We start from the raw sequence: 26,927 nt of genomic DNA, 5'->3' as shown, positions 1-26,927 counted from the left end.
AATCCCAAGGGAAAGAGAGTACATTATCCTGAACTGCCACCTGCTGGCCATGACCAACTAAAAAGAACTAACTGTAAGTTCAATTCCTTACTAAGTGAAAAAAGTGGTAGAGGTTTAATTTATCTCAGACAAATGATTAGGGCATGAGTTTTCAAATATTTTTACTAGTAGACCTCTTTATCAGAATCTTTATGGTGAGAGCTAATTTTTACTGATAACTTCCATGAGTGGAGATGGTTTTGTTAGGCTTGGTAGTATTATCTATGGTTCAAATGTGATTCAAGGGCATATGGAGACTTTATTCATTTCTATTTCCTTTTCATATGTTAATCTTTCATAGTTTTATTATTGTGTAATTTTAGTGGCATTAAACTGAACTGATTCAAATTATATAATTAATTATAATCAGTTTCAATTATTATGATTAATTATAATCTATTAGACCAGAGGTTCCCAAAAAACAATGTGCAGACCAGTTGATCTGGCTGATCACATCAGATTACCTAGTTTCCGTTTCATACTTGCAGAATCAGAATGTTTTTGGGTAAAACTGAGGAAGCACTATTTTCTAAAAAAACTCCCTTTGTGATTCTCAGGAAGCTAATTTCAGAGACTATCATAGTAGGTTATAAACTCCTTGAGGCAAGGACAATTTCTTATTCATTTTGTATTCTTGAGGCTTAACAATGTCCATCCAGTACACTGTAGGCACCCACAAAAATTAGATAAATGAATGAACAAATGCATGCAGAGACAAACTAATTGCTTCATGACTCCTGACAGAGGTTAGAAACACAACAGCTGTGGTGGCCACCCTCTTGACTTCTAGTTTATGCGTTCTAGCCAATTAGGCAAATATATTTTTGTTGTTGAAAATTTCAGAGATGTTACATACACTCTGGTTCTCTGGGATTAAAGTGGCTGCATGTTGGCTCTGCCAGGTTTTAGAGGATGTGAGTTAAAGAAGATGGAACCAACCTAAGCTGCAACCTCTAAAATTCCATAGAGGTATTGTGTCCTAAGAATGACTTCAGACTGATGATATTTATAAGGCATAAAGAGAAAAAGAGGGATTTCTTTATTTGAATAAACATATACTTTGTTGTAGGGTTATTAATTTCCTTTTCAATAAAAAAGTTGACATACAATTGAATTGATTTACCATAAATTATTTGCCTTTTTTACATGACAAGAGGACTTATCTTAAGAATCATCTTTTAGCTTCTTAGGCCAAGTTATTCAGCTGCTATGGGACTCTCTTGAAATTAAATATATTTAATTTCAGTAGCAATGTATGAGGCATTTACATTTTGGAGAGCAGAAAAACTTAAACAAAGAACTAATATTGAAGAGATCCTTTCTGTGCCTGGGAAAAAATTGACTGGTAGCAGTTGACTCTAAAACATAACATAGTAAAACTATCAGGTTTTTTTAATTGAAGTATAGTTCATGTACAATGTTATATAAATTATAGGTATACAATATAATGAGTCACAATTTTTAATGGTTATACTCCATTTACAGTTATTATATAATGTTGGCTATATTCCCTATGTTGTACTTATAGCTTATTTTATACCTAATATTGATAGTTCGTACCTCTTAATCGTCTGTCCTATATTGCCCCTCCCTCCTTCCTTCTCCCCACTGGTAACCACTAGTTTGTTCTCTGTATCTGTGAGTCTGCTTCTTTTTTGTTACATTCACTGATTTGTAGTGCTTTTTAGATTCCACATATGAGTTATATCATACAGTATTTGTCTTTCTCTGTCTGACTTATTTCACTTAGCATAATGCCCTCCAAGTCCATCCATCTTGCTGCAAATGGCAAAATTTCATTCTTTTTTATGGCTGAGTAGTATTCCATTGTGTGTGTGTGTGTGTGTGTGTGTGTGTGTGTGTATATGCCACATCTTCTTTATCCATTCATCTGTTGATGGACACTTAGGTTGCTGCCATATCTTGGCAATTGTAAATAATGCTACTATGAACATTGGGTTGCATGTATCTTTTTGAATTAGTGTTTTTTTTTTTTTTTCAGATGTATACCCAGAAGTGGAATTGCTGGGTCATATGGTAGTTCTATTTTTAGTTTTTTGAGAAACCTCCATAATGTTTTCCAGCTGTACCAATTTACATTCTCACCAATGCTGTGCAAGGGTTCCCTTTTCCCCACATCCTTGCCAACATTTGTTATTTGTTAAAACTATCAGATTTGTTTAAAAAAATGGGGTGATCCTCTTATTCTGCAGTCAAAATAAGTAAGATCCCAAAAGTACATGTTATATAACAATAATTTAGCACTTCCTAGGTAAGCATTAGGTGATTATACAAGGGTACATGCTTCCTTGTTTTTTTTTTTTTTGCAGTACACGGGCCTCTCACTGTTGTGGCCTCTCCTGTTGCGGAGCACAGGCTCCAGACACGCAGGCTCAGCGGCCATGGCTCACGGGCCCAGCCGCTCCGCGGCATGTGGGATCTTCCTGGACCAGGGCACGAACCCATGTCCCCTGAATTGGCAGGCGGACTCTCAACCACTGCGCCACCAGGGAAGCCCTGCTTCCTTGTTCTTATAAAATGTCATTAGGCAAAAATAATCAGCGTTGAAATTTAGCAGCTTTTTTGGGTATATATTGTTTTAAATTTTTACAAATCTTGAGATAAAATACAAAGCTCATATAATTTCTTACTAGATATCAGAAACATAATTTTAAATATTAATAGAGCCAGGGAACAAAAAGAGGAAGCTATTATAGAGGAAAGTGAAATAATATTATTTGGTTAATTGAGAAAATATAGGGGGGATACAGTACTGGAAAAAATAGTATTTTCATAGAATGTGGAACTGAGAGCAGGGTGGGAACTTACTTACCTCCATGTCAATCAAGACACGTGAATTGAAATAAAAACTGGAAGAGAAAAAATGAAATACACATTTGTACCCATGTATTTTCTTCCAATTCATGTACATGGCCATATAACTTGAATATTAAAGAATAGGTCATTCTTCTTGGAAATTATCTGTGACAAGCAAGAAATCTAAAATTAAAAAATAAAAAACAGCACACGTGGAAGTTTTGGAAACTTTGTAAAAAATACAAACTCTTTCAAAGAGTGAAAACTTACTAGATTCTGTTTATTGTACCTTGAAGGAATGTTTTTATCAAAAGTTATCAAAGAATGAAAAAAAATGCAAATGGATGCAAAGGCTCGCATTTATCATATGTTCCTAGAAATGATAAAGAGAATGAAAAAGCACATCAGCAAAATGTTAAGTATTCAAAATTGAAATTGGATTTGAAAAGTATATATGCAACTGTTGGTGCTGTGGAATAGAGACTATACTTAGAGGGTAAAATATAAAACCAAATAATTAACACAATAGCAGATGCATTACGTGAGATTATTTGAAGAAGGCAAGATATGCTAAATATTGCTCAATTGTTTTTGTTATAACCTTCATAGAACCCATGTAAAAGAGATAACAATTACTGTTAGATTTGTGAATTTCTAAAATCCACTCTTTCTGTATATGAACATAGATTTTGCTCAGCAAATGACACAACTGGAGAATTATCAGATCTTCATATCTAGTGGGCCACTTATAAACACAGAACAGAAACCAAAATCATGTGAAGGGAAGAGATCTTTGTGATTTGTGATGATACTCTCCATGATGAGAGCATGTTGGCCAAAGTAAAGCTTCCCTGAAGGCTGAATTCAAAGTAAATGCCAAAAAAGCTTCTGACAGCAGTGTAGAAATTATGACAGTGAAAAAAAACACTGTTACCTGACTAAAGTTTGAAATGCTACAGTTTTGAGGTGAAGATGTTATGGCAAATTGAAAATGATCTATCCTTAAGAAAAAAAACGTAACTTCTGGTTCATAGGTTGATATTTGGAAGAAAATTTGGTTCAAATAATAATAATTTCAGCAGTAATAATGATATTATTATTAATATACTACTACTACTATTATTAATATCTTGGAAGTCAGAGATATGATGGCGTCACAATTTTGTAAATGAAAAGCCAAATGGATTTTGACAGGAAGATTCTCAAAAAGTAATTCTAGAGAATTCCATATCTCTATTGTACGTTCTTCAAACTTAGTGGTAAAAAACACAGCAAAAATCTTTTTTTTATACATTTGAAATTTTCATATCATCTAAGAACTATACATCTACCTTTTAGTTCATTGAAACATGGAAGGGTATTAAAATATTAATTTCGAAGTCATTATAAAAATAAACGATGTGAAAGTCCAGTTGAGGTCATCCTGTCACTAAAACTCAATTAGAGGCAATAAACAATGCTCTTTTATAAATTATCGATATTTTTAAAGCTAAATTTTCTGGATAAAGGTTAGAATGCTAGCCAAAGATATACTTTTGAAAATACCTAGGTTTAAATGTATTTTCTCAGCACTATTTTGGTATGCCTCTTTTGGTGTGGACATTTTATATTTTAAACCATTTTTATTGAAAATATAACATACCTATAGAAAACTATACAAAACAAGTATAGAACTTATAAAGTATTACGAGGACAACATTCTTATGACTAGCACCTAGGTCAATAAATAGAACTGTGCCCTCTATTCCCATCATTCTTTGAACTCTTTTTAAAAATTTTTTGGCACCTCAAGACATTCTAGGCTCATCCTGTAATTTTCCTGCCCCATCCCTGGAATTAGTTATTTCTCCAAAGAGCTCTGATTCATTTGATTGGAAAAAAGGGTATTTACAGACCAAGGTCTGGGCGGCAGTTGGGCTCATCACTACTAGGTATCATTGCTTCTATGCTTTTGCAGATAAGATAATCTTTAAAAAACAGTTTTAAAGTACAGAAAGCATATAATGGTCTTTTCAAATTTTAGAGACATACGTAATTTGAAGAATTTTGATGATGAACAACCACAACTATGAAAAAATTAAAATAGAAACTAATGATGAATAATATTAAATGGGTTATAATGTATGAGGAACTGATATTACATCCTTCTCCCCCTAAATTTTAATAAAGCCCCTGCCTCCACTGAAATTTTGCCTGTATTTGTAGTAGTAGTTACCAGGCATATTTCCAAATACTTTTTAGCCCTTTAGGGGCCTTTTTTTTTTAAAGTATTTATTTATTTATTGGCTGCACCGGGTCTTCGTTGTGGCACGCGGGATCTTCGTTGCTGCATGCAAGATCTTCTTTGCGGCACGTGGGATCTTTAGTTGCGGCATGAGGGATCTTTAGTTGTGGCATGAGGGATCTAGTTCCCTGACCAGGGATCGAACTTGGGCCCCCTGCATTGGGAGCTCAGGGTCTTAATCACTGGACCCCAGGGAATTCCCAGGAGCTTTTTGAATATTGGCTGGTAGTGGAGGATGTAGTCTGAAAATTAAAATGTATTAACAACTATTTAATGTCCTCAATGTCACTGAACATCTGTCTCAGGGTCATTTCTACAGAAAACAGGTTATTGGAGTAAATAAGTATTGAAACCATCATAAAAATGTTATTTTATCCAATCAGGATGTGCATTTTTTTATTACAAATCATTAAATCCATTAGTGACTTTGGAATGTGATATTGAGTTTTTTATTGTGATTAAGCTTTCAATTTTCTTATTTTATGTCAAAAATTTGATGTATATAATGAACAAAATGATTTCCATTGAGTTGTATTTAATTCTCTGAATAGTTTCTGTTCTTACACATGGATACCATGTCTTACCTTTCTAAAAATATTAATTTTTGAAGATTTATTTTGCTCTTTGCATTCATTTGTTAGTTTTAGCTTCCAACTTTTTAGTTAAAGGACTTCCTCAAATGTTTGGTGGTGTTTGCTTATTATTTCATATTTGAGTAAGGTTGATCAGAAACAAGTGTTTGGAAGGGCTTATTAATTGGTAGGTTTCACTGAAGAGCCGGGGGAGGTCAATGACTTGCCATTTATTTGGTCGCTGCCTAAATGCCATCATATCCAGGTCTTTCTCTTATGCCAGTCGGCTTCCTGAGAGACAAACGGTCTAGTTTTTTTGCCTGAGGCATGTATATGCTTGGCTGCTTCAGATTTAGGAGAAAAGTGAGAATTAGAGTTGAGAACCTCATTGTTCTGTATATACCCTTAAAAAATTAAAATAATTTAAAAAATTGTGGTAAAGTACACATAAAATTTGCCATTTAAACCAGTTTAAAGTGTATAGTTCAGTGGCATTAAGTATATTCACATCCTTGTGCAACCAACCTCCAGAACGCTTTTCATCTTACAAAACTGAAACTCTCTACCCCCTAAACAGCAATTCCCCATTTCCCCTCCCCCTAGCCCCTGGCAACCACCGTTTTACTTTCCATCTCTATAAATCTGACTACTTTAGGTACCTTATATAAGTGGAATCAGATGGTATTTGTCTTTTTGTGATTGTCTTATCTCATTTAGCCTCATGTCTTCAAGGTTCATCTATGTTGTAGCATTGTCAGAATTTCCTTCCTTCTTAAGGATGAATAATATTCCATTGTATGAATATACCGCATTTTGTTTATCCACCATTTGTGGATGGACGCTTGGGTTGCTTCCACCTTTTAGCTATTGTGAATAATGCTGCTATGAACATGGGAATGCAGGTCTCTTTCAGACCGTGCTTTCAATTCTTTTATGTGTATATCCAGAAGTAATTGCTAGATCTTGTGGTAGTTCTATTTTTAACTTTTAGTGGATGTATATATACTTTTATATAACCTCCCCATATTGAGCTTTACTCTCTACCACATCTAGTGACTCTGAGTGTGGAGATTTTCCAGTTCACCTGCTCCCCCACTCCCTCACCCTCCATCCTCTGTTTAGGGAATGGGCTCGTGGTTGGGGCATTCATCTGGCTTTGTGGGGTTGGAAGGGGAATTTGAGGGTCCAAATACTCTGCATGTGAACTTTGAACTTAATTTCCCTGTTTTCCTTGCCACAACTCTGTCCTCAACCCTCTCTAGTGTATATTTGTGCTCTAGGTAAATGTACCAGAAAAACAAATTCACTGAAAGCCAATTCACTTAAACGGCCAACTTGCAAATAACTTTTCTTTTAATTCTTTATTTTTACTTATTTTGTCTTCATGATAGCCTTTTAAGGCAATTCAATTTGACTCTGCTCCAGTTCCCTACTGCTGCAGCTACAGTCTGATGGGCTAGAAAAAGGGGAAAACCCAGAAGGACATAAGAAGAATACAGAATATTCATTTTTATTCCTACGGAGGTACCCTACAGTGGACAGAAATCAGAAGTTGTTAACTAGCTGTTTGATTTTGGGGTAAACCATTCGGCTCCCTGGGCTGAAACATGCAAAACGGGGATCACAATTATAATTCACAGATTGGGGTGTGTATGTGTGTGTGTATGTGTGTGTGGCGGGGGGTGGAGTGGGGTGTGTGTGTGTGTGTGTGTGTATGTGTGTGTGGCGGGGGGTGGAGTGGGGTGTGTGTGTGTGTGTGTGTGTGTGTGTGTGTGTGTGTGTGGCGGGGGGTGGAAGGGCGCGCAGTGGTGTTAGCGCGGTTCGCGAAGGAAAACCCAGAGAAAAGTAATGGCCTTTTAAGTGTTAAGTTGTACGACCTCACCATAGTAACAGCAACCAGCGCGCATGCGCCTATTTAAAGCGCCGGCGTGCTTTAGGAGCCACTCAGCCCCGCCCACTTCCTCAGATTGCGCCGTTTCCGTTTCCCCCGAGCCTGCTCCGCTCCGCTCTGCGGATTCCGAGTCGCCAATCACCGCCCACGTTTTTCTAGCTGTGAACACCGCGCGTGCCCACGTTTCGAAAGCCCGGGGGCGGGCTCGTGGTTTCGCGCACGCGCAGTCGTTCTCTTTTCCTCACGCTGGTTCCTCGTCGTCTCAGTGCCGTACGTCCTCCTGGCGTGATCTCGTGTTTGGGCACCGTGTGGGCTGTCGCCACCGCCGCGATGGGCAAAACTTCCGCCTCTCAGGGTCCAGGAGCTCGGCCCGACCCGGTGCGGAGCTTCAATCGTTGGAAGAAGAAACACAGCCACAAGCAGAGCCAAAAAAAACAGTTGAGGAAGCAGCTGAAGAAGCCCGAGTGGCAGGTCGAGCGCGAGGTTATCAGCCGCCTCACGCAGAACTTGGAGAAGGTGAGGCCGGCGCCGGGGAGGGAGCGCGGGCCGGCTACGGGGCTACATGTCCCTGCCGCGCTGGGCTGCACAGACGAGGGGGCCGACCTGTCACTGGTACCCTGCCTGGGGAGCAAGCCGTTAGTCCCGGAGAAGGGAGTGGGGTGAGAAGTGCCACCCGGGGCCCTGTGGAGGCCACAGGTGGGCTGCTGGGTGCCACAACCCAGGCCTCCTGACCGTCCAGGCCGTTCTTCTGCTCACCACACTTGTCTTGATAAAATGATGGAAATGCAGTGGTACTTAAGCATAGGGAGATTAATTGCTATAATAGGTATAGAAATATTCATAAAAATAATACTAACAACAGTAATGGTAAATAATGACACATTTTAAGCCACTCACCATGTGCTTCCCATTAATTATTTGACTTGATCTGAGGCATTGGGTCTTATTTCCATTTTACAGATGAGAACATTGAGGCTCCAAGAGGGTAAGAAACTTGTCTGGAACCTAGACTCACGTCTTTCTGATTCCAAAGCCTTTGCTTTTAATCGTTATGCTAGTCTTGCACCTCTCATCACCATCCTTCCTATGCTTATTTTTTATACATGTTTCATGTCCCCATCCAAGAATTGCTATAGAAAAGCTGGACTCATGGTCTGTTTATGGTACCTGCCGTCCCACAACGTAGCTGAGGTTCCCAGATGAATGTAGTAGTTATCCTGTAGTTATCATTTTGTCTTCTTGATCTCTTCCAAGCTCACGCTCCTTGCGGCTGCCAGTACCCCTTATTTTCCTTCCTCCTAAATTCCACGTCTGTTGGCCTTCACCCACCTCACTTAGCCTTTCAGTGATTGCCCCCTTCTAGTGCAGTGTAATCGGGGATTTAACATATGGGATATATATGGAATTAAAGTCATCACGTGTCATGCTGGTATAGCTTTTCTTTAAACAACGCTTAGATCAAAAGTAAGGTTAGATGGAGCTTAGAGTTTGTTTTGGGCTTTTAAGTTAAGATGATGAAGATTTGATTCTGGCTTTTGGTTGCCCGATGAGTGACTTTGGGCAAGTTACTTTGCTTCTCTTGTCTTTAAAAGGCATAATAATATCTGCCTTATAAGTTATGGGCAGTTAGTAAGAATGCATGTAAAGTATTCTGCACAATGCCTGACGCATAAATATTGCATATATTACCTGTTACATTACTACTGCTGCTGTATACCTCAAGAAGCCACTGTAAGGTAAATTACTGTCAGATTGCATTTTGGGCTCTTCTTCATCTGACTGGAATTGCTTCCGGAGGAGAGCCTCATCCCTTGCTTCTTCTCACTCTGTTCTCTTGTCTTGTGTAATCCCAAGGTTTATTCTTGTGACTCTTCCTTCTTGCATTCTACCCAGAGCTGTTCTGAGTTCATATCCTTTTTTTTTTTTTTTTTTCCCTGACTGTGCTGGATGTCTTTATTTGTGTCATAGGATACCTTAAACGCTGCAGATCTAAAACTGAGTTCATTATCTTTTTCTTCTAAATTCACAATCCTGTATATTATTTCTGTATTGCCACCATGGCAAATTACCACAAATCTGGTGTCTAAAGACAACAGGAATTTATTCTCTCACAGTTCTGTAAGCCAGAAGTCTGAAATCAGTTTCACTGGGCTGAAATCAAGGTGTCAGTGGGGACACACTCCCTCTAGAGGCTCTAGGGGAAATTCTGTTTCTTGCTTCTTCTAGCTTCTGGTGGATGTATTCCTTGGCCTGTGGCTGCATTACTCCAGTCTGTGCCTCCATGGACACACTGCCTTCTCCTGTTCTATGTCAGATCTACCCCTGTCCTTTTTTTGTAAGGGTACTTTTGATCACATTTAGGGTTTACTCAAATAATTGAGGATAATCTCCCCATCTCACGATCTTTAATCACTGTGCAAAGTCTCTTTTGTCATGTAAGATAATATCCACAGTTCCGGAGATTAGGATATGGGCATATTTGGGGACCATTATTTAGGCTACCCCATCCTAGCCCCACCACCTAAGCAGACTGCTGAGCTAGAAACCTAGGAGTAATCCTAGAGGCCTCCGTCTTACCACTGTTACATTCAGTTAGTCACAGTGGTGATTAACTCTGCTTCTTAAATTTCTCAAATGCTTCTCCATCCCCAGTGCCATGCCTTAGTTCAGGCTCCATCATCTCTTGCCTGGGTTTCTACAGTAGCTATTGCTTGTAACATGGGTCAGCAGACTTTTCCTGTGAAGGACAGGACAGTAAATGGTTATGGCTTTGCAGGTTGTAAGGGTGGAACTACTCAACTCTGCCATTGTAACACAAAAGCTTGCCATGGAAATACTTAAATGGGCATAGCAAAACTTCAGTTACTAAAACAGGTGGTGGGATTTGTCCCTTAGGCCTTACTGCCTTCTAATCTATCCTCCATATTTGCTAGAATGCTTCTTTCCAAGATGAGATCCAATTGTTTTACTCCTGATTAAAACCCTTCCTTGGCTCACAGTTATTTTCAGGAAAGTGGTCAAACACTTCAATGTGTCAGCGTGTTCTAGTCCAGTGAAAGAGTAAGTTATTTGTGGTCAGGCAGACCTGGTTTAAATCTCACTCAGTTTAGGTGTTGACTTGCCCAATTTCTTTATGTCCCTGTGTCTCAGTTTCTTTATTCAACAGAGATTATTAACCACCCAGAGTGTTGTAAGGCTAAAATGAGGTGATGTATATAAACCAAGTGGTATGTGGTAGGCACACATGAAAGAACAACCTGCACTTTTGTGAACTGGCCATGCTCCTTGATGCTTCTTGTCCTGGTACTTGATGTTTCCACTGCTTGCAGTGAGCAGTGCCATTTCCCCAACCCTAGGGACACCTACGCATCCTCCAAGATTTACCTCCAACTTCTCTTCCTGACCTCCCCAGGTAGGGTTAGGGCTGCTGTGTGTCCGTAGCGTTTTGTATATGCCTTTATCATAGCAGTCATCAGCAGGCTGTGATGACTGGCTTTAACTTCTTTGTCAACTCTACCACTAGGCCATTGATGATATACTTGCTTTGCTCTCCCCAAAGATGGGTCCCACAGTGCTTGTCCTTGAGAAGACCTTTAGTGTTTAGATGTTTGGTGCACACTGACCTTTTCCAGGTGGCTTTATTCTGATCGGTAACGTGGGTCCGTTCTTTTTGGTCTCTTGTTTTAATAATAATTGCTAACACTTATCAAGCTTTTATACATGTTGATTTGCCATATCCTCACAACAAACAACCCTATGAGATAGTTCCCATTATATAAGTGAGGAAACTTTAAGACACAGCAAGGGTAAATAATTTGCACTACATTAAACAGGAAGTGAAAATGCTATTGATAGTAAGGGGAAAAGTTCTAATCCAGGAGGTATAGGTCTGATGCCAGGGCTCCAGACCACCATGCTTTACTGTGTTGCACAAATGTTTAAATCCCAATCTTTTCACTAAGTTGAAGGAACATTTTTTTTTCCTGCTAAGTATTGGTCTGTTTTTTTGTTTTTGTTTTTTTAAGTTTCTGAAATATTTTCTTAAGATTTTGTTAAGAAATAAATGCAGTATGGAACCAGTTGCCATGGCTAGCAATACTAGAATACTGTCAGAGCAGATTGTATGTAAAAAGGGGCAGACCCTGCCATATGGCTTCTCAGATGGTAGAATTTGTGCACAGAAGTTTTAGTACAGTGGACAGTACACAGGTGGTGCTCAGTAGCCTCACTGGTGAAATACTGAACCATTTGATTCAGAGACATTTTGGAACATTTTGACAGGTTGTTGTTGAGGCTTAGGTAAAAATAGGTGGAAAAAAAATACCTGTCTGTATCTCAAGGGAGGGGGGGTGTGGTTGATATATTTTGACAGATGTAATGCTAGTAAATATGTGCAGTGCTCTGGAGTTAGAGGATGGTGTAATCAAGGGAAAAAGGTTGAGTTTTTCTGTGCAGAGCCCTTTCTGGCCAGATGACTTAGAGAAAGGTTTTTCCTCTGGGCACGCTACCCTTCTTCCTGGTGGTTGCAGCCTCAGGCCTGGCTGGTGGAGCTGAAAGTGGGCTGGATTTCAGCTCCCACACCTCAGCCTTACCAGATGCCTTTGGGTAGGACATGAACTGTATAGCAGTGTGTGGTAGCCATGAGTGGAGCCAGTTCTTGAATGATGTGTTCTCCAGGTGGAAAAGATTGGCAAGGACATTGTAGGTGGAGGGAGCAATAAGAGGAGATACAAAAAGATGTGAAAATACATGGTGTTCTTTGAGGGGGACATACTCCTTGGAGTGTGATATGTGTTCCAGAACTGGCTTCAGATGAGGTTGAAGAAGAGGGTTGACAGTAGACTGAATGGCTTTGGAGGCTGTAGTCGGTAGAATAATGACCTCCTAAAGACGTCAGCATCCTGATCCTCAGAACTGTGAATAAGTTACATGGCAACGGGTAATTCAGGTTGCTAATCAGCTGACTTTAAAATGTGTTGGTTGATCTGGATTATCCAAGTGGATCCAGTGTAATCATCCAAGGGCCCTTAAGTGTGGAGGAGGGAGGCAGAAGAGTCAGTGTCAGAGCACTGTGAAGTGAGAGACTTGACTGTCCATGGTGGCTGGTTTTGAAGATGGGAGGGGACCATAAGCCGAGGAATGTGGGCAACCTCTAGAAGCTGGAAAAAGAAAGGAAATGGATTCTCTCCTAGAGTTACCCAAAAGAATGCAGCCCTGCCAACACCTTGATTTTAGTTGAGTGAGGCTGGTTTTGGACTTCTGACTTCCAGAATTGTAAGTAATAAATTTATATTGGTTTAAGCCACTGTTCTTGGTAATTTGTTACAGCAACAGTAGGAAACTTATATAGAGGCTGTCTTTAAAAGCTTTATCTAGAAGCAGTGGTGAGTTTCTGGGGACAATTAGAGAATATATCCAAACTGTAAAGGGTCTGGAGGCTAGACTGTTGGTACAGTCCAGATCTTGGGTCCTCTGAGAGGCAGATGCCAAGATGGGGTTGAGTGAATTGGAATTTATTGGGGGAAAGTGTCTGTAAAGGTAAAGCAGAGGGAACAGGAATAGGGAGGGAAAGGAAAGAGGACAGAAGGAGGAGGGGGGTAGGAAGCGCGCAGGCTGCAACACTGTTTTCAGAAACCTGATAGGATGTCCTCAAACCAAAGTTGCGCATTAGAGGAATCCCCTGTCCTGCGGGAATGGGTACTGCTGCTGTGCTTGTCCATTGACTGGATGTAGGCCAGGCAGGCATGGCTTCTTCAGTGGTGGCTCTAGAGCGGTGACAGCTGGCATTTATCAGTCAGCTCTCTTCCCCAAGTGGGAACTCTGGGTGGCTTATTTCTAAGGCCACTATGTAGGGTGTGTGTTCTAGAGGGGCTGATGGAGAGCTGGGGATTGAAGCTTATGGAGAAATGTTGAACTATTTGTTTCATAATGTTTTTCACTTGCTGAATGACTCAAGCTCTGTGCACCTAGGATTCATTTAGATTTTTTATTGTAATCAGCTATGCTATATAGGAACTCTGCTTTCTAATCTGATTTTGTTTTGTCCTTAATCAGAATTTGGTCTGGTATAATTTGAAGTAGATTGCTTTTCTTCTCTTGATTGCAATGGTGGAGCATTCTAGGAAGTTTTAAATACTTTTTCCTCCCTGCTTTGGGATGTAAAAGCATCATTCACATTTGTGGAAAAAAGACAGTTGGAAGAAGTATAAGAGAGTGGTTAAGTAATATCCACCCTGTTCTCCTTTCCTCTGCCCCTCTAACTTCTCCACCAATGCTGGGACGTTCTTAATAAGTACCGTCACTGAAACATCTGTTCTTTGATTTCAGAAGAATGATGATACAGATTTTTAGAGGTTTTGATTGATAGAGATGTTATGATTTTTCTAAGAGTGATTTTTTTCTAAGAAAAGAAAAGGATGAAGGGAAGGGGAAAGAGAGTTTTATTTTTTTTGTAGGAACCATAGCCATCTTCTGCTGTGGCTTCCTAGTGTTCCTTGGACTATAATTGACAGTCTTCTAGAACATGGTTGGCAGACTTTTTCTGTGAATATCAAGATAATGAATATTAAGTTTTGTGGGCCAGATGGTCTCTGTCACAACTACATAGACAGTATGTAAATGAATGGTTGTAGTTGTGAATATTAAGATAGTGAATATAAGTTTTGTGGGCCATATGGTCTCTGGCACAACTACATAGACAGTATGTAAATGGATGGTTGTAGTTGTGCTCCAATATAACTGTATTTACAAAAACAGGGAGGAAAAGATTGGGCCTGTGGGCCATAGTCTGCTGACCCTTGTTCTAGACATCAGTGGAGTAAAAAATGTCCTTTTTCTTTCTTTGGTGACCTCTTTCTAAGTGTGTAGTATGCAGTTTTATGTTGTAATGGCTGGTAGAGTACTGGAATAGTTTGTTTCTTCCAGACTTTCCCTTTAGGAGGTTGATAGACTTTAGAAAGATATGCACTCTTTTGTCTGAGTAGCCCAGTTTGCCTGTGGGCTGTATCTATGATGGGGATTAAAGAGTGTGTTGCCCGTCTAGCTCCTGTAAGCATTCTACTTGCTGTGAAAACAGATTTTTAGCTGATAATACCACAAATGCAGGGTGGACTGCACCCGATTTTAATATCTGGTTTGGGAGACTACTTACCTCCTAATTTAGGTTCCTTGATAGGACAGGATATTATTTGAATAAAGTTTTCTCCTTCTACTGTTCGTACACTGATTGTGCCTCCTCTCCAGTGTTATCTGGAATGAGTTGTACGGATTAAGGCAATGTTTTAATAATTATGTTTTCATCATTTGAGGCCAGAGAATAACCCTGTCTGGACTACATTAAGAATCTGTAGACTAAAATGAAATACAAGCTGTCATCCCTTTACTGCCTGGAGTGTAATTTTAATAAATGAACCTTACAAATGCAGCTTTCCCCTTTTGCAAATCATGAATAATTTGGCAGCACATTCCCAGATCTGAGTAGTTCCTACTTTCAGCATCTATGATAAAATAATTCTCCTGAGCATCCGAAATGAAATTCAGAAAATTGGGTTTATGCTAATGAAGAACATCAGTGATGAACATTTAGGTAATGTAAAGTTAAAAGGCAAAATGTTACTTTTTGTGACTTCAGATCATGACAGAGACACTTTCCCTGGTTATTGTTAAATAATACCCCTCCTCCAGTATACCCCCGAACGAGTAGTTGTCAGGTTGGGTTTGAAAGGTTTGTGCTAGCAAGATATATTTCTGCACCTAACTTCAAGTTAGTCTCCACAGTGTGTAAAGAGAAGTTTTCTCATCGTGGTCTGTGGTTTATAGTCATTTTGCCCTTTACTTCCTAGACTGATATTCTTTGAAGGATGGGATGAAAGGAAATTGTCTTCCTAAAATTGATGTGATGATGGCTTACTGTATTGTTAACATTTTAGAGGTGTTCGAAGATAGTGAAGGTAGGGGTGTGTGTGTGTGTGTCTGTGTGTTGAGTGAATGAAGTCTTTTTTTTTAACCAGTTGAAATGGTTGCAGAGTTATATATATATATATATATATATATATATATTTTTTTTTTTTTTTTTTTTTTTTTTTTTGCGGTATGCGGGCCTTTCACTGTTGTGGCCTCTCCCGTTGTGGAGTACAGGCTCCGGACGCGCAGGCTCAGTGGCCATGGCTCACGGGCCCAGCCGCTGCGCGGCATGTGGGATCTTCACAGACCGGGGCACGAACCCGTATCCCCTGCATCAGCAGGCGGACTCTCAACCACTGCGCCACCAGGGAAGCCCCAGAGTTATATTTTTGATGATAGCTTCTTCAAGGCATATTTCTTTTCAGAAGGAATGATAGTTTTTACTTAGAAGTGATGATTGAATTCAATCCTGCAGTACCAAGGATGTGCTAGGCAGCACAATGTAGACAAAAATTAGTTTTGTTGTAAAACAAATGAATTATGCAGTATGTTATTTTGCCTTATCTCACATAGTCCCCTTTTACTTTTCAGATAAATGTAAATGAAATTACAAGATTTTCAGATTTCCCCTTGTCCAAAAAAACACTGAAAGGTAGGTTCATGGTGATCTTGGGACATATTGTTGGATTTCTTCATGCTTTTTTTAAATGGAAAATGTTTAGAGAAAGTTTAACCTGAAAAAAGTCTTATTTTGTGGGACCTAAAGAAATTTAAAAGCTTTTGCATAGCAAAGGAAACTATAAACAGGACGAAAAGACAACCCTCAGAATGGAAGAAGATATTTGAAAATGAGTCAACGGACAAAGGATTAATCTCCAAAATATATGAACAGCTCAGGCAGCTCAATATTAAAAAAACAACCCAATCAAAATATGGGCAGAAAACCTAAATAGACATTTCTCCAAAGAAGACATACAGATGGCCAAGGGGCACATGAAAAGCTGCTTAACCTCACTAATTATTACAGAAATGCAAATCAAAACTACAGTGAGGTATCATTTCACAACAGTTAGAATGGGCATCATCAGAAAATCTACAAACAACAAATGTGAGAGCGTGTGGAGAGGGTGTGGAGAAAAGGGAACCCTCTTGCACTGTTGGTGGGAATGTAAATTGATACAGCCACTATAGAAAACAGTATGGAGGTTCCTTAAAAAACTAAAAATGGAATTACCATATGACCCAGCAGTACCACTACTGGGCATATACCCAGAGAAAACCATAATTCAAAAAGACACATGCACCCCAGTGTTCATTGCAGCACTGTTTACAATAGCCAGGTCATGGAAGCAACCTGAATGCCCATTGACAGATGAACGGATAAAGAAGATGTGGTTCATATATACAGTGGTATATTACTCAGCCATAAAAAGGAAAGAAAGTGGGTCATTGATAGAGACGTGGATGGACCTAGAGACTATTATACAGAGTGAAGTAAGTCAGAAAGAAAAAAATCGTGTATTAACACATATATGTGGAACCTAGAAAAATGGTACAGATGAACCAGTTTGCAAGGCAGAAATAGAGACACAGATGTAGAGAACAAACATATGGACACCAAGCAGGGGAAAGCGGGGGGTGGTGGTGTTGGTAGTGGTGGGATGAATTGGGAGATTGGGATTGACATATATACACTAATATGTATCAGATAGATAACTAATAAGAACATGCGGGCTTCCCTGGTGGTGCAGTGGTTGAGGGTCCGCCTGCCGATGCAGGGGACACGGGTTCGTGCCCCGGTCCAGGAGGATCCCACATGCTGTGGAGTGGCTGGGCCTGTGAGCCATGGCCGCTGAGCCTGCGCGTCCTGAGCCTGTGCTCCACAACGGGAGAGGCCACAACAGTGAGAGGCCCGCGTACTGCAAAAAAAACCCAAAAACAAAACAGAAGAAAACATGCTATATAAAAAAATAAAATAAAATTCAAAAAAAATCTTATTTTGATATCATGAAAACCTATAGCAAGAAACAATATTAATTTAAGTTTTACCAATTTGTCATTCTCATTCTTTCTGGACTGGTTAAAAAAAAAAAACTAGTAAAAAACCAAGGTGCCAGGGCCTCTGAATAATTAAAATGTTTAAAATAAGCAAGAGAACAAACAAAAATGTGTCACCTTTTGTATTGATTTGCTAGTGCCACCAGAACAAAATAACACAGACTAGGTGGCTTAAACAACAGAAATTTATTTTCTCATTTTTCTGGAGGCCAGAAGTCTAAGATAAAGGTGCTGGCAGGAGTGGTTTCCTCTGAGGGTCATGATGGAAGGATATGTTCCAGGCCTCTCTCCTTGGCTTACAGATGGTTGCCCTCTGCTGCCTCTCAAAGTAGTTGTCCCTCTGTGTACTCACACCCCTAGTGTTTGTTTTTATGTCCAAATTTTCCCTTCTTATAAAGACATCAGTCAGATTGGATTTGGGCCCACCCTAATGGACTCATTTTAACTTAATCACCTCTTTAATCACCTGTGTCTGAACACAGTCACATTCTAAGTACTGGGGGTTAGGGGTTCAACATATGAATTCTGATATTGAGGGGGTGCACAATTCAGCCCATAGTACTGTTCTACAGGGATGCTCTGAAGTGTCGTTTTCTTCCTGTCCATACTGGCAGGTTTGCAAGAAGCGCAGTACCGTTTGGTAACTGAGATACAGAAGCAGACCATTGGGTTGGCATTGAAAGGTAAAGATGTCCTTGGAGCTGCCAAAACTGGATCTGGCAAGACTTTGGCTTTCCTTGTTCCAGTAAGTAGTTTTTTCATGTTGGGTCAGATCCTTTGTTATATGATTTTAAAACATTCTGTGCCTAGATAGAAATAATTATGTGAAGAGTTGTTTCATGTTGGGTTTCCCTGGCTAGAATGCAAGCTTTATCAGACTGGTGCCACATTTGCCTTGTTCTCTATTGTATATCCCCCATGTCTTAGCACAGCACCTTGCACGTGATAGGCACTCAATAACTTATTAAATGAATGCATTATCGTGTGCCGACAAGCCTGAATTCCTGAAGGATGTGGGGTGTTCCAGGGTGGCAGGTCAGAATGGTTCTTCTCTGCAATGAGCCCGGTGGCATGGCAGGGAAGGCTGTTTCTGTACTCACCCTTGTAAACCTGCCAATCGCATTTATACTTGCCACCTGTTTAGGATAAAGCTGAAATTGCTCACTTTAAGGAAATTGGGCCATTCACTGAGAATTTTCCAGGACATTGATATCTATCTTTTATAGCAGTAAAACAGTAGAGCCTCTTAGGAATTCACTTATATCTGTTATGCAGTTGGTCTCGTAATTTTTAATTCCTGCTAAATAATCAGCTCAGAAAAATCACATTTGATTTTTTTGTTCCAAATGTTAAAAAACCATTTTTCTCTTAAATTCTATTTTTTATAACAACATCTTTCTACAGCTAGAAAATTCAGTCACTGTATAACTACGGCAGTTACACAGTTTATTTTAATGTGGTTTCTGTTCAGAAAATGGTGACAAATATTTTTCTGAAATCTGTTTTAATGAACTGTGGGCTATACAGACCTTTCACTGATTGCCATCTCTTCATGGCATGTCTCTGGTAGCAACTGCACTGCCATGGGGCTTCTTTTCCTCTATGACTTGGGGGAGGATGCTTCTGGTGGATAGAAGAAAAAGAAAAAACAAAGCAAACAGTTTCTTCTTTCTGATTAAGACTCATGACAGGTAATGCTTTCTGCTTGGAAGGTGCCTTTGATTTGGGGGGGCAAGGTTGACTCAGGAGTCAAAAAGTTGCCTCTCTAAATGACTTATTGAACATGAATTTGTTCTTTTTTGAGGTGCTGGAAGGCTTGTATCGTCTGCAGTGGACCCCAACAGATGGGCTGGGGGTTCTGATTATATCACCTACAAGAGAACTGGCCTATCAGACCTTTGAGGTTCTCCGAAAAGTAGGGAAGAATCATGACTTCTCAGCTGGCCTCATCATTGGCGGAAAGGTTTGTCTTTTTGTCCTTGTCCTTCTTTCTTTCCTTCTATAACTTATTTATGTTGGAGCACTGTGGCGGTTGACCGGGAAGAGGTAGAGATATCATCTAAACAGAGGCTGGCCCCCTAGACAGGAGGTGGCAGCGTCCTGGTGTGGTCACTATCATCCAGAATATGTTTGTCAGTTTTGCAGGTCCAGAAAGTCTGTTTTGTCAGGGTATCTGGATTGATCAGATTCTCTGAGACTAATTAATTCTAATTAGTCTGTAAATCTGTTTGTTAATATTCATTGGAAAAGGTACATTTCAGTATGTAGACTAGTTCCTTTCAATAAAGTATCTAGGAGGTTGAATAATTCAGAATATTGCTGGGTCAGCAGCAGAAGAAAGGAAGGTAGAAGGTAGTTTTGAGGAGTGTTTATTTTAGGTTATAGTAAAGCCTGCTGCTCCACTTCTTTTTCTTCTGGTTTACCTGGACTGCTTGTCTCGGCTAGAGTCTCTTCTAGATTGTGAGGAGTTCTTGAATTTATATGCAAACATGCACAAAAAAAGGAAGAGTATCACAAGCCCTCACATACTCATGTACCTATATCACCCAGCTTTAACAACTAACATTCTGTGGCTCTTGTTTAGAGGAGAGATATTCTAGAATGTGGAGAACTCAGCTCTTGTTTTCAGTCCATGAAGTGCAGTGAGTGGTGTCAGAGAGCCTGTTCAGTGTCCCTGGGTTCTGACTTAAAAGAATGGGTATAATTCTAGTTTTTAAGTAGGTTCTGGCAGACACAGGAGGAAATAAAGACTTGGAGCAGTCTTGGTTTCAAAATCCCAGATATGATTAAGAATCTAGAGGGGCTCTGAACTCTTTAGGTCTTCACTAAGGACTTTGTTTAGCCCAGAAATTTGGATGTGCTATAAAAATAGAAGGGAGAAATTACATTTATTTCTAGAGTATTTACATTGCTATGATGAAATGCCACATGCAGATAGCCTGTATAGTTTTGGTATACAGGCTGCTCAGTGATGGGTCTGTGTAATCAAAAGAAACAACTGTTTTCAGGATCTGAAACACGAAGCTGAGAGGATCAATAACATAAATATACTTGTTTGCACACCGGGTCGGCTTCTTCAACACATGGATGAAACGATATGTTTTCATGCTACCAATCTCCAGATGTTAGGTGAGTCTAATATATCTCTAATGAAAAAAATCTCAGGCTTAAGAGTGAGCGCTCATAAATTTTAATGATAGAAATACTTTATTGAATAAATATTGTGACTAAAAATCTGAGAAATGACTTGAAGCAATTTTTTGGCATATGGTTCTAAATCCAGAGAGTACAACTCAGACTTTCTTTTTTTTATATCTTTATTGGAGTATAATTGCCTTACAATGTTGTGTTAGTTTCTGCTGTATAACAAAGTGAATCAGCTATATGTATACATATATCCCCATATCCCCTCCCTCTTGCGTCTCCCTCCCTCCCTCCCTATCCCACCCCTCTAGGTGGTCACAAAGCACGGAGCTGATCTCCCTGTGCTATGCAGCAGCTTCCCACTAGCCATCCATTTGACATTTGTAGTGTATATATGTCAGTGCTACTCTCTCACTTCGTCCCAGTTTCCCCTTCCTCCGCCCCGTGTCCTCAAGTTCGTTCTCTACATTTCCACCTTTATTCTTGCCCTGCCACTAGGTCCATCATTACTGTTTTTTAAGATTCCATATGTGTGCGTTAGCATACGGCATTTGTTTTTCTTTTTCTGACTTACTTCACTCTGTATGACAGATTCTGGGTCCATCTACCTCATTACAAATAACTCAATTTCATTCCTTTTTATGGCTGAGTAATATTCTATTGTATATATGTGCCACATCTTTATCCATTCATTTGTTGATGGACATTTAGGTTGCTTCCACATCCTGGCTATTGTCAGTAGTGCTGCAGTGAGCATTGTGGTACGTGTAACTTCTTTTTTTTTTTTTTTAACATCTTTATTGGAGTATAATTGCTTTACAATGGTGTGTTAGTTTCTGCTTCATGTAACTTTTTGAATTACCGTTTTCACTGAGACCTTTTTTAAATCAAAATAGAAAGAGATAAGCCCTCTTTTCTGTATGAAATTAGACACCTCAGTATTTAACACTGCTAAGAGTTATCTTTTAAGGTACATCTACTTATGATGTTACCTAATGTGTATTTTTTTTTTTTTTTTTTGCGGTATGTGGGCCTCTCACTGCTGTGGCCTCTCCCGTTGCGGAGCACAGGCTCTGGACGCGCAGGCCCAGCGGCCATGGCTCACGGGCCCAGCCGCTCCGCGGCATATGGGATCCTCCCAGACCGGGGCACGAACCCGTATCCCCTGCATCGGCAGGCGGACTCTCAACCACTGCGCCACCAGGGAGGCCCCCTAATGTGTATTTTTTGAAATCAACTTCGGAATAATTCTAGATTTATGGGAAAGTTGCAGTGACAGTACAGAACGTTCCTCTATACCCTTCTGTCCCTCAGTTTCCCCCAGTGTAACACCTTACATAACCTTGGTACTTTTGCCAAAACTAAGTGATCAACATTGGCATATTTATTTAATATACAGACTGTTTTTCGATTTCACCAGTTTTTCCACGAATTTCCTTTTTCTGTTCTAGAATCCAGTGCAGAATACCATATTGCATTTAGCCTAACATGTATCTTAAGTATTGTTGTTCAACTTGCATCTCTCTTTTTAGTTCTTGATGAAGCAGATAGAATCTTGGATATGGGCTTTGCTGATACCATGAATGCTATTATTGAAAACCTTCCCAAGAAACGTCAGACTTTGCTTTTCTCAGCAACACAAACCAAATCTGTAAAGGACCTTGCACGCTTGAGTTTGAAAAACCCTGAGTATGTTTGGGTTCATGAAAAAGCAAAATACAGGTATGTACTATTTGAAACCATATTTGATTCAATCACAATCAGTGTTCTCTCTTTTTAGATTAAGAATTTGACATTTCAAATTAATACTACTGTTCTAGGAAATAAAACATTATTTTATATTGTTGATTAAATATGCAAAGCATAGTAAGTATATTGGTAAAAATTATTTAAATTCTCTATGCACCTTTAAATGTATGACTACTCTAATGCAGTATTTTCCAAAATGTGGTGTGGGGAACAAATTCCCCCATAAAATAGGGGTGAGGTGGGGAAATGCATACCTAGATAGATAAATAGCAAATGTTGAGTTAAGGTAAAGCAGTGTTCTTCAAGACTTCTCAGAACCTTTAATATTTTCTTGGACATTGTGATTCTTCAAAGCAGTGGGAGATGAATAAAGCTTCCTGCATTTACCGAAATTGTTTTGTTACAGAATCATTATTTTTAGCTGTATTATGCAGGACTAATGTGCTATGGAACACATTTTATCAACTGCATTAATATTTAGCAAAATACCTTTCTGTTTAAGACATTCCAGCAATGTTTTGTGTTGGTCTCACTAAAACTGGAAAGTAAGGTATGTGTGTCTGTGTGACAGTAAAAGGTGTGTGCATGTGTGTGTGTGTGAGAGAGAGAGAGGTGTAAATGGGTTGGGGGAAATATGTTTTAAAGTATATTTTGATATTATGACTGCTGGAAGTGTACGTATGTTTGGTATGAGTCATACGCACATACATGCAGACTGGACATACTTGACTTCCAGAAATGTTTTCCAGTGAATTTAAATTGAAGATCTCAATATGGACTCACCTCTACCATTATCTCTATCTTAACTTTCATTTCTTGCTGTGAAATATTAGTCTAAAAAGAAATATATTGAGAAAACAAATTGGGTTATCCTCTTGGAAAGTCTTTAAATACAGGGGATATGGGCATTAAGGCCCACCTTGACCTTGTTCAACCAATAGATGTCTAGGATTAAAAAAAGCCTGAGAAGAGGCTAGATTCTATGCTTCCAGGTGATCCTAGTGGATAAACTTTGGAGAATCTGAGTTCTGGTAGCTTTGGTTATCAAGAACTCCTTAGGAATGGGATGGCAAGAGATATTTGAGGTACAGTTTCCTCCTTGGCTTACCATTGAGTAGACACTGGTATTTTGTTTGTAAGTTTGTGTCGAGACAGCTCTTGAAATTCTTGGTACAATTAATTTGATAATCTAAAGACTGTCTAGGTCTTTTGATTTTATTCTTTGTTCTCTTTGCTGTTTCCTTTCTGCCTGTTTTTTTTTTTTTTTTTTTTTTTTTTTTGCGGTACGTGGGCCTCTCACTGTTGTGGCCTCTCCCATTGCGGAGCACAGGCTCCGGACGCACAGGCTCAGTGGCCATGGCTCACAGGCCCAGCCGCTCCGTGGCATGTGGGATCTTCCCGGACCGGGGCACAAACCCGTGTCCCCCTGCATCGGCAGGCGGACTCTCAACCACTGCGCCACCAGGGAAGCCCCTGCCTGTTTTTATCTTTACCTGACACTAATTTTTCAATCATTAGGTGGTCTCTAAAATTTAAATTAATTGTACATATTATCCCTGTTCCCAGTTTCTGTAGATAATAGTTGGTCATTATCTGTAGATCATGGAGTTAGTTAGAAAAAAATGAATGCAAAAACTGTTTATTTCATAAATGATTCTAGAAAGCAGTTCCATCATTTGTAAAAAAATGTGACTATCAGAAAACATTGGAAGACAGGTATTTAGCAACATAATTTACAAAACTGGGGGTTATATGATAATGACTGCAGTACTCTGTAATTTCAAATTCACCAGAAGCACTATAAAAAGCAGATGCTATTGTAAATTTTGTTTAATATTGTTATTGAATTTTCCCCTTTAGCAACTTAATGGTTTGGTTAATATATCCTGAGAGATTATGGTCAAGAATATTTTAAGGCATAAAAGAATATTTACTCTCAAATTACAAAGGACCAGAAAAATCAGGATTGAATCTTTCTTAGTTGTATATCAGAGTATATGTAGAAGAAGTACACCAGTGTGTTTCCTTTATATTGCTATATGTTGCTCTTTTTTTTCCTCTTTATACAAACACACACCCACAGGGTTGCCTGTGTGTGCATGAATGTATATATACCTTCACTCTGATAAATGGTACCAAATTTTATGTACTATTCTTTGCTTTTACTTAACAATATGCCCTAGAGATCACACCATAGCACTATATATATTCCTCATTCCTTTTTTTGCAGTTGCATGATACATTATTGTGTACAATAGTTCATTAGACAAGTTTTCTACTACATATGGGTTGATTTCCATCTTTTTTTTTTCTTTGTAAATAATAATGTATCTTTTTGTGTTTTTACCAGATTATTTTTTGGAACAGAATCCTTAAAGTAGGTTTATTAGTTCAAAGAGTAAATGCATGTATGTTTCTCTCCAACATTTTTATTATGAGAAATTTCAAACACGCAGCACAATTGAAGGAATTTTGCAGTGAAAACCCTATACCCATCCCTCTGTATATCAATCCACCTTATTTTTTTTTTTTTTTTTTTTTCTTTTTGCGGTATGCGGGCCTCTCACTGTCGTGGCCTCTCCCGTTGCGGAGCACAGGCTCCGGACGCGCAGGCCCAGTGGCCATGGCTCATGGGCCCAGCCGCTCCGCGGCATATGGGATCCTCCCAGACTGGGGCACGAACCCGTATCCCCTGCATCCGCAGGCGGACTCTCAACCACTGCGCCACCAGGGAGGCCCCCACCTTATTTTTGATGCATTTCAAAGTAATTTGCAGACATCTGTACACTTCCCCTAAATATTTCAGTACACGTATCACTAACTAGAGTTCAGTATTTGTATAGAGATTTTCTTTTTTGATGTAAGATTTACATACAATGCGAACAAATGAACAAATTAAGAGTACATTTACTGAGTTTTGATAAACGTGTATGTCTCTGTAACCCAAGGCCCTGCTAAGAAGTAGAACAGTACCATGTGCCCAGCAAGTTCTGTCATACCCTTAAGTTGATCCTTGACCCTACTCTTGCAGGGGTGACCCCTGTTTGCATGTATATTTTTGATACATAATCTATAAGGGATTTTGTATGTATTTTGGTCATGTGTTGTATTCATTTCCTAAGGGACAGTAGAGAGGTTGTTTTTGGGGGTATGTATGTATGTGTGTGTGTCTGAAAAATCTGCTTGAGAGGCATGCCAGTGTTAACATTTGTTTTGTTTTTTGGTCTGGATTTCAAAATTACCAACACGGCATATTTTTAACATTTTCCCTCTTATTTCCATAAGCACCCCTGCCACTTTGGAACAGAACTACATAGTCTGTGAGCTGCAGCAAAAAATAAGTGTGCTGTATTCCTTTTTGAGAAGCCACCTGAAGAAGAAAAGTATTGTATTTTTCTCCAGTTGTAAAGAGGTACCTAGTGTTTATTTTTCTTAAGTTATTCATGTTGAATTGTCCCTTTTAAAATATCAAATTTCTGTTAGAAAATGCTATTTGTCTATTTTAATAAATACAGTGCTAAATGTGGAGGGATTTGTAGATAATGAAAATCTTGGTGTCTTCATTTTTTTTTTTTTTTTTTGTGGTACACGGGCCTCCCACTGTTGTGGCCTCTCCCGCTGCAGAGCACAGGCTCTGGAAGTGCAGGCTCAGCGGCCCTGGCCCACAGGCCCAGCCGCTCCGCGGCACGCGGGATCCCCCCGGACCGGGGCACGAACCCGCGTCCCCTGCCTCGGCAGGCGGACTCTCAACCACTGCACCACCAGGGAAGCCCCGGCGTCTTCATTTTTAAAGGAGCCCATGGATGAGACTGTGAGCTCAATAAGGAAGGGCAGAAACTGTCCGTTTTTACTTTAGTGTTGTTAGCACCTAGCACAATACTTAGGACATAGTAGTCCTCAATAAATATTGGTAGAACCAACAATTGAATGGCTAGACTAACTAGAGGACTTTATAACCTCATATCTACCTTACCCTCCGTGAATACCGAACTGAATATGCCATTTATTTCCATGCTTCCGTATCTTTGTTCATGCTGATCTCCCTGCATCCCTCCACCCTAATTCTGGAGGAACATTTAATATCCTTTAAGATTAAACTCAACTGTTACACCTAAAAGTCCTTTTCTGACACTCCCCAACCCCCTTGTGACAATGAACTGCACCTTCCTCTATCATTCTGTAGTGTTTTTTTTTTTATTTTTTTATTTTATTTTATTTATTTTTTATTTTTTTAATTACTTTCTGCTTTATAACAAAGTGAATCAGTCATACATATACATCTGTTCCCACATCCCTTCCCTCATGCATCTCCCTCCCTCCCACCCTCCCCATCCCACCCCTCCAGGCGGTCACATAGCACCAAGCTGATCTCCCTGTGCTCTGCGGCTGCTTCCCACTATCTATCTACCTTACGTTTGGTAGTGTATATATGTCCATGCCTCTCTTTCGCTTTGTCACAGCTTACCCTTCC

At 39.5% G+C, this 26,927-nt stretch overlaps 1 protein-coding gene across 1 annotated transcript in view; it reads left to right on the top strand.

The window, feature by feature from the left end:
• The first annotated feature begins 7,852 nt into the window (after nt 1-7,852).
• The window catches only part of DDX10 (DEAD-box helicase 10), a 291,661-nt gene continuing 272,586 nt past the window's right edge, over nt 7,853-26,927 (top strand). The window contains exons 1-7 of the mRNA XM_081240203.1: nt 7,853-8,119; nt 16,097-16,157; nt 18,178-18,308; nt 19,368-19,526; nt 20,572-20,692; nt 22,240-22,429; nt 25,742-25,868. Coding sequence (XP_081096329.1) covers nt 7,934-8,119; nt 16,097-16,157; nt 18,178-18,308; nt 19,368-19,526; nt 20,572-20,692; nt 22,240-22,429; nt 25,742-25,868 — 975 coding nt within the window. The 5' untranslated portion in view covers nt 7,853-7,933. The remainder of the gene's footprint in view (nt 8,120-16,096; nt 16,158-18,177; nt 18,309-19,367; nt 19,527-20,571; nt 20,693-22,239; nt 22,430-25,741; nt 25,869-26,927) is intronic.

The sequence above is a fragment of the Mesoplodon bidens genome (assembly GCF_964165515.1).
Source record: "Mesoplodon bidens genome assembly, chromosome: 7".
Lineage (NCBI taxonomy): Eukaryota > Metazoa > Chordata > Mammalia > Artiodactyla > Ziphiidae > Mesoplodon > Mesoplodon bidens.
The sequence above is the reverse complement of the archived record's forward strand: the minus strand, read 5'-3'. Positions and strand labels throughout refer to the sequence as shown.